Below are 8,631 nucleotides of genomic sequence, written 5' to 3'. Positions count from 1 at the left end.
CTCGATCCCAGGCAAGTAGAGAGAGGTCAGTAAATACTTGAATGTTATTTAATGCTAATTAAAGTAGGTCCAGTAGAGGATTATATAAAACGAATCCAGATCTCTACTTGTGAAACTAGTGCTACAAATAGCATTTGTCTCTTCTGGGGGGCAAGACAAAGCTGAACCACCAAATCATATTGAATCCATTCAATTAAACTTCTTGTATTCAAATTTCCAGGAGCATATAAAACCTTGGAATCTGAGAAACTGGGACTTAGATTTTTTTAAGATGTTCTTTGACTTGCTTCTCTAATATTCCACAACAAAAAGGCCAATTTTGTGATTCCGTAGTTTTCACTTACATTTTCATGATGGCTGGAATTAAACTGAGAATGTACAAATTAAGCATCCACTGCAACCTGTATGTACAGGTAAGAAAAGGAAGTTATCAAAATAATGGCCATGAGAACACAAGGCTGAAAAAGTGAAAGGATTTTGAGCAAAACAGAGTACGTGATCATTGAATAAAAGCGCATCAATATTTGAACAACTTTTTACATGAGGAAAAATTCCATATAATCTGGCTGACATGTCACCAGTAAAAGCAAAAAAGAAAAAAAAAAGTATTTTCTTCTTCGAGTTTGTGACATCTTAGGTTTATGAGTCTGATACTTAAATCATGGAAAAATTCCCAAACAGAAATTTACAGGTTAGCAGGAAAGTCAGCTGGTCCATGATTCTGCACATGAGTTTAGTAGAAACTAAGATTACTTTATGTGTTTCCAGAAAATTATATACTCTAGGGGTGCCTAGGTGGCTCAGTCAGTTAACTGTCTGCCTTCAGCTCAGGTCATGACCCCAGGGTCCTGGGATGGAGCCCTGCATAGGGCTCCCTGCTCAGCAGAGAGCCTGCTTCTCCCTCTCCCTGCTGCTCTGCCTACTTCTGCTCGCTATCTCTTTGGCAAATAAATAAATAAAATCTAAAAAATAAAGAAAATTACATACTCTACCTTCATTGTTATCTGTATTTCAGGAAATGTAGATTCTACCTACAATAACAAAGTTTAAGTGGCTACAGATTTGGAAGTATATGGATGGCAGGATCAGAAAAGAGAAAGTTCCTTCCCCCTTGGAGTGGCTGAGAGCCCAGAGACAGACCTCGTGGCCAAAGACCAAAAGAAAAGAGATTCGAGTCAGGATGGAAAGAAATTGATGAGCTCAGAGTGGACAGGGAAAGAAGAACCAGGACTGAAGTAACAACAAGCCAAAGAGCATTTAGTAAGTGAAAGAGGCAGACAAGGACAGCAAGAGGGCACATTTTATTATGAAGCTTTTCAAACAGAAAAATTAAAAAAAAATAAAACATCTATCAACTAGATTTATCTGCTAGTAACATGGAGCCATATTTTCTTCAGTACCTTTAAGTCCTAAAAATTTATATATACAGTAGGGATACCGTGTATCCCTTCCCCATATCCCCCATGAATGTGGTATGAAACTTTCATGCAAGACTTATTTATTTCGGAGGAAGAACTCAGAGGGAAAAATCAAGCCGCCCAACCTCACAGAAGAGCGGCTAGCAAACAAGAGTGGCAGCTCGGGAGACGCCGCCACCGATCAAAGCCTCAAGAGGCCATGCTGGAAGGCCGGCCTCCGCGGTCTCCTTTCTCCTAAGTGACCACCTCCGAGAGAGACTGCTTCTGAAAGAGAAGAATCAACCCCCATTATGCCTTATTTACAAACTCTGTCGCTATAGTTCTTACTTTCTATCTTAAGTGCTAGCAAACCCAACAGTCACTTTTTTTTTTTTTAAGATGATTTATTTATTTGACAGACAGAGATCACAAGTAGGCAGAGAGGCAGGCAGAGAGAGAGGAGGAAGCAGACTTCCTGCCAAGCAGAGAGCCCGATGCGGGGCTCGATCCCAGGACCCTGGGATCATGACCTGAGCTGAAGGCAGAGACTTTAACCCACTGAGCCACCCAGGAGACCCCCAACAGTCACTTTTTACTGAAAGTAACACGTTCACGTAATTCACCCCCCATTAGCTACAACCATTTGTACTCCCCTCGCCGAATGTGAATCGCAGCTGCACTCTCCTTCAGGTGGAAAACGTTCTATTAACATGTGTGCTGAAGTATTTGTTTATCACGTCTGGGCCCCAGGTAACAGCTTTCTGTTGTCATCACCACAGCACTCCTGGTGGGGCCATTTTACGGTTATTAAGAGATTTCTCCAGGACAGACCGAACACTTACATTTGAAATGTATTTTCTCTGTATCCAGGAAGAACAGTTTAAAAGGGTACATATTCAACTACACGTTCACCAAAATGAAGCAGGTATGCTTAAACAACCATGTAGTTTTTTCTAATATAACCCCTTGGGATCCCATGCTTTCCAGAAGTGATCTAAAGACACTGTAGCAGGGAGAGAGCAGCGTGGAGTCTAAGACCTGGTTCCGTGGGGGTGGGGGGGACAGGGGATGAGAGAGAGAGAGGGAGATCTGGTGTAGTCGTGCAACCTCTCAGAGTCTCAGCCTCATCTATAAAATGGGGTCTGCTTTCTTCTCAGGGGTATTGTAATGATTGAGTATGTGACTAGATGTTCAAATGCTTTTAAAATAATATATAGGGTGTTTTGCTATATTTAAATGTGGATAAAATATGTATTCCCACAGTAAAGGAAATGCTAGTTCAACTACTATGCTTTAAATCAAGTGGTTTTGTTTTGTTTTGTTTTTAAAGCAAGGTCTTGAATCGATGTGGAAACAAAAGAAAATCCAGCTTTCATCTTGTGAGAGCACTTTCAAAACCCTTATGAAAAAGACACAAACAAAAACTACGATGATTTGGCACTAGAACTAAATTCCAGAAGTTCATGTCATTGCATGTCCCTTAATCTATGAAGTTATTATTAAATTAAAATTTTTCCTTTTAAATTTTTTAATTTATGATTTTACACTCAAGTACACAAGACAGCAGTCAGTATTGAAACTGAACGCGTTAACAAGGACTAAAGGTTGTAACTAACAACGTAAGTCAGCCCTTATTAGAAATAACACAAAACTTGTAAAGAAAACCCATCAGGAGGCTCAGAACTGTTGCTCCAGTGTTAGGGACCCTCCGAACTCAGCTGTACTTTCTTAGAAACAACAATACGACTGTGCCTGAGCGCGTGGAGAAGACGGCTGCATCCACACTGCAGGCCCCTGCTTGCGAGCACCCGCACTCACCCACAGAGGGCAGTACCGTCGAGAGCCAGACTTGCAAGTGGGTTCACAGGCAGGGCTTCATTCAGCCAAGAGTGCACGGAGGAACTAAATCAAAAGACCCCCTGCTTTTGGCTGGAATTATATCAGTTAGACAAAGCAGGAAGGACAATTTCTTTTCAATCAAATTCTAATTGGCTACTGACCACAAAGTACTTTCTGAGCGCTATCTTGGAACAAAGCATCCCAGACAGTAAAACAGCAGAACTGTTGTTCAGAACTCAAGAGTGATGGTCTGTAAGCACTAGAATCACCATGGCCAAAGCAGAGGAGGTTTCGTTTGGAAACGAAATACACTATCGGTGCAGCCCATTTTCCATTCCTGGCCCCTTAGAACCTCTTCACCAAAAGTGCTCAACAGGGGCGCCTGGATTAAGTGCCTAACTCTGGTTTTGGCTCAAGTCATGATCTCAGGGTTTAAGATCAAGCCCTGTGTCGGGCTCTGCACTCAGTGGGGAGTCTGCTTGAGATTCTCTCCCCCTCCCTCTGATCCTCCTTATTCCACTTCTGTGTGCTCTTTTTCTCCAATAAATAAATCTTCCTGGGGCACCTGGGTGACTCAAGGGGGTAAGCCTCTGCCTTTGGCTCAGGTCGTGATCCCGGGCTCCTGGGATCAAGGCCTGCATCAGGCTCTCTGCTCAGTAGGGAGACTGCTTCCCTCTCTCTCTGTCTGCCTCTCTGTATACTTGTGATCTCTGTCAAATAAATAAATAAAATCTTTTAAAAAAAATTTCACATGCAGACACAAAGAACTTGAGGCAAAACTTTATCTCACAACAATTTTTACAAGTCCCTCCATGTTATCAATAACATAGGCGCTCAGAACCGAATAACAGTAAGGTGAGTGGTTGCACCCTGAACACCCCAGGACTCGGTCCCATTAGCAGAGCCAAAGTAAGATGATCGAATTAAACCCAGCAAGACAGCAAAAACATTACAACTAGACCTCAGATCACCAGATCACAAAATAAAGAGCACATTATCAGTTCGACCCCGACATGCCTAGAGATGTTCTGTTGATGGTTACAAAAGTGGTGAAAACATCAAATTTAACTTACTTAACTTTTTAACAATTTTTTCATTTCAATAAATTTATTTTGATTGGTTGGATTGTTTAATAGGAAGAGAAGAATCTGTTCATGTTTTTCAACCTGCGGGTGAAGAAAAAATAGCATTATTTCATTTCTAAAAATGTAAGGAGTACAATTTCACGTCAAGGAAATTCTACTCACTTGTTTCTGTAACTCTGTGCAACAGCAATTCATCCTGCAGGTCTTTTCTAGAAGCAAATACAAAAAGCCATTAGAGAACATATACCATAACTCACACACAGAGGAATCTGACTATACACAGCTCTGCCTCTGAGGTGTGAGTCTGAACTATGAAAGACTTGATCGATTAGCTTCTCATTTGGGTTTTAGTATTTCCTACTACTGCACCCTGGGCTTTACCCATTAATGCTCCCATCTCCAAGGTTTTAGGACTTTTGCCTATCAAAAATGGGGTTATCTCTTAGGCCAAGCGAGGGCCTGCCAGATAATCATCTTATGAGATATCTGTAAGATCTAATCTCAAAAATACAAACTCTTCACTTTGCTCAGGATTGAAAGTGAGTTGGAAGTAATTCTGAATGCTCCCATTTCTGAAGTTCTCCGTATCAATGCTATCACCAATGTGATCAGCAATGCTGCTGAGGCTAAGCTAAGGAAAATCTGGCCTGGGAGGCCTGCTTCTATCCAATGGGTCCCCTGAGGTGGCAATGTGAGTCACACCTTGCCGCTGGATTTGCAAAGGGGGAGGACAAAGGGAACGTGACCACAGAGAGTAAGGAAAAACCAGGTCACCGACATTGATTACATCTGTTCTTAATTACACTTACGTCTGTCATTAATTAAACTTGAAAAAATACCTGTACTTAAAGCACTTTGCTTTTTAGATGTGATGCTTTTTGCCAGACCATATGTCACCAGCTTTTCAGCTATATTGATAGTTCCATTTTCAGAACGTTTCTCAACCGACACTGTATGGACATTCTTGATAACTCCTTTTACAGAAAGTATTACGCTCTGATTCAACATGAAATTTTTTAGTAGTTCTACAACTAATTGGGAGCAGCTTCCATTCAATTCCATTAGTCCTGGGAAAACAACGGAATATTAATCTTCGAGTCCCTTAAAAAAGATAAATATTCACATACATCGTCTAAAGACAATAAACGAAAGTCTTTCTTTGGCTGGACTTAGGTATGCTTTGAGGTACTACTGCTGTTGCATTAAAAAAAATCACTCAGTAGACACTCCCTGACCCCTATTATGTGTCAAACACTAATCTAGGTCGAGAGGGCGTAAACAGACAATGGTCGGCTGCCATGGACATGTGTCCATTAGAACGGGAGAAGCAAGCAATAAAATGTTCCAACTCTCTCCCCAAGTCAAAACCAAAGCAGACTATGCGGCACTGAGTGAGCGCTTGTCTGCTGGGACCACTAGGTAACGAAATCACGAGAACGGGTGAAAAGCCACTTTAGCATTCCCGTGCACTTTACTCAAACACTAGCTGAAGAACTGAACTTGTGGAGATACAGTACACAGTAAAGAAGTCCCGAATGGGGTCATCTCACGCCTCTCAAGAGAGCACCGTGACAGAATGGAGGGGCCTTTAGGGAAGGGTCAGACAGCCCAGGTCCCCCAGCCCTGGCCATTTCTAGCGATGCAACCTGGGGCCAAACATCTCCAAACAACAATGGGCTGACAATGTAATTTTTTGAGAATGAAATAAAGGATGAAAGATAGGATTTTTTTCTAAACTCGGCTCGATATTTAGAAATGTAGGCAGTTACTGAAATGCCCATTTGATTCAGACATAGGGCTATAAAACAGAAGAAAAAAAATTTACACAGATATCCCAATTGCAAAGTGATTTGACTACCTTCAAGCGAACATTTAATAATTTGGAAAGGAAGCTCTAGGTGGATGGTGGAAATTGGCTGCACCCTGGAAAGAGGCAGAGTTTCAGTGTTCCCGTAGTCTGCATAGAGTACTTTCACATCAGCATCTGACGTCCCCAGAACAATGGCACGGTACCAGAAGTTGTCACCTGAAAATATAATGCAACCTCACGTGAGAAGTTACATGCAATGACTCCTTCCCTCCCTCAAGACAATTACTATTTTTTTTTAAAGATTTTATTTATTTATTTGACAGACAGAGATCACAAGCAGGCAGAGAGGCAGGCAGAGAGAGAGAGGGAGCAGGGTAGAAGCAGGCTCCCTGCTAAGCAGAGAGCCTGATGTGGGACTCGATCCCAGGACGCTGGGATCATGACTTGAGCAGAAGGCAGCGGCTTAACCCACTGAGCCACCCAGGCGCCCCCTCAAGACAATTACTCAGTTACATTTGCATTAGTGAGAAACTCATGCCAACACTTCTGGTTAGAGTCCAGATAAAATGAAGTCACCTCCACTCCTTCCGGATCCTACCAAAAAGACAATCATGTGATTAAAAAGAAAAAGGCACAGAACCACAAGGAGAGAGGACAAGAGAGAAGAAAATATAATGTTGGAAGCTGAAAAGCAGATGGTAGGAATGGAAATGACTGAGCCGAGCTCAACCAAAGCTGGCTATGAGGAAGCGAAGCAGCATCTTCCTTTGCATCTTTAGTCCCCAAGCCCCCAAAATTAACGCATTCCAAAGTGGTAGTAAGAACGGAGCTGAGATGAGGACTGGGTAAAGAAAACATTTATTTCCCAAGAAAACTGAATAAACTTTAATTTACAAATTTACACATAATACTTATTTTTAAAGTTGCTGAAGAAGATGGTCAGTTTTATGGTCACGTGTTTTAATATAGAAGCTAAGAATGCCATCCCCATTTCAAGGCATCTGCTCCTACTCAAGGGCAGAAGACTGGAGGTTTCTTCTCCGGAGAGGATGAACCAGAGAGACGACTGGACTCAGGAACATGACGCAGCGCAGAGGAACTTGACCAAGAACACCGTCGGGCCAGCTGTGCACACGGAGCAGCAGACAACCATCCCAAGGCAAATGCACTTCAAGATACCAACAGCAGGAGTCCCCAGGGAAATAGCAGGGCCCAACAGTGAAGGCCACCTACACAAGTTCTGCCCACAAAGCAGCTTCCAATCAATGCCTAAGGGCCCCTTCCTAAGTGAACAGTGAAGGATCACCAGACATTTGAAGAAGGCTTCCAGCAGAGAAGACCAAACCAAACAGGAACTCAAAGAAAGAGGGAGAAGACAGGGACAGTTAGAAGAAGGATATTAGCGTCCCCAGACAAACCGCCTTCCATCCTTGAATTGAGAGCAAGTCAGTATTAAGACACACACTTGAAAAGACAAACAGAAAAGCTATTAAAACCAGAAATGGTATCAGAAATGAAACAATAAACTGGAAAATAAAACGGATGAACTCTCCTGAAAAAATATGCAAAAAATGTGAAAGAGAAAAGAGTAAACTTAGCAGAAGAGTTTCAAGTCCAGCATTAGATTATTTGGCGTTCCTGGGCACCTGGGTAGCTCAGTCAGTTAAGGGTCTGACTCCTGATTTTTTTTTTTTTTAAGATTTTATTTAATCTATTTGACAGAGAGGGAGACATCACAAGGCAGAGAGAGAGGCAGAAGCAGGCTCCCTGAGCACAGAGCCCGATGCGGAGCTCGATCCCAGGACCCTGAGATCATGATCTGAGCCAAAGGCAGAGGCTTAACCTACTGAGCACCCAGGTGCCCCCTGACTCTTGATTTTTAACTCAGGTCATAATCTCAGTGTTTTGAGATCAAGCCCCACGTGGGACTCCATGCTCAGTGGGGAATTGACATGAGATTCTCTCTTCTCCCTCTCCCCACCTCCCCCCTCTAAAATAAATATTTTTAAAATAAATAAACCTTTTTAAAAAATATTTGGAGTTTCTAACAGAATAGAAAATGAAAGTAAAAACTAAAACCAAGTCACAGCATGGATTTCAAAACATGGAATGAAGAGATTCCTAAAAGTTCCAGAGAGGAGAAAAAAATACAAAGTTTGGAGGATCTAAATGACCTCTCTTTTGACCCGCAACATCAACAGCTGTAAAAAAAACAATAAAAGCGGGGCACCTGGATGGCTCAGTTGGTGAGGCTTGAGACTCTCAATATCTGGGCTATGACTTTGAACCTGGTGCTGGAGGTAGAGAGTACTTAATAAAAAAAATTGTTTTAAAAGCAAGGCCTTCAAAATTTTAAGGGAAAGATGATTTCCAGCCTAGAATTCTGTATCTAGGCAAGCAATTAATTAACTATTAAGACAGAATAAAGACTTTTTCAAACATGGGAAAATAACAGAAAATTTATCTGAAACATACCTTTTCTTAGCTTCTGGAGGATGGG

General features: G+C 41.9%; 1 protein-coding gene across 1 annotated transcript in view; it reads right to left on the bottom strand.

Annotated features, from left to right (window-relative positions):
• Positions 1-1,523: 1,523 nt before the first annotated feature.
• The window catches only part of TDRD1 (tudor domain containing 1), a 37,366-nt gene continuing 30,258 nt past the window's right edge, over positions 1,524-8,631 (bottom strand). Inside the window, exons 22-26 of the mRNA XM_046027416.1 lie at positions 6,180-6,347; positions 5,161-5,388; positions 4,484-4,530; positions 4,310-4,402; positions 1,524-1,682 (exon numbers count right to left, since the gene is read on the bottom strand). Of these exons, the coding sequence (XP_045883372.1) occupies positions 4,310-4,402; positions 4,484-4,530; positions 5,161-5,388; positions 6,180-6,347 (536 nt within the window). The 3' untranslated portion in view covers positions 1,524-1,682. The remainder of the gene's footprint in view (positions 1,683-4,309; positions 4,403-4,483; positions 4,531-5,160; positions 5,389-6,179; positions 6,348-8,631) is intronic.

The sequence above is a fragment of the Meles meles genome, chromosome 13 (assembly GCF_922984935.1).
Source record: "Meles meles chromosome 13, mMelMel3.1 paternal haplotype, whole genome shotgun sequence".
Taxonomy (NCBI): Eukaryota; Metazoa; Chordata; class Mammalia; order Carnivora; family Mustelidae; genus Meles; species Meles meles.
This window is presented reverse-complemented; position numbering and strand designations above follow the sequence as displayed.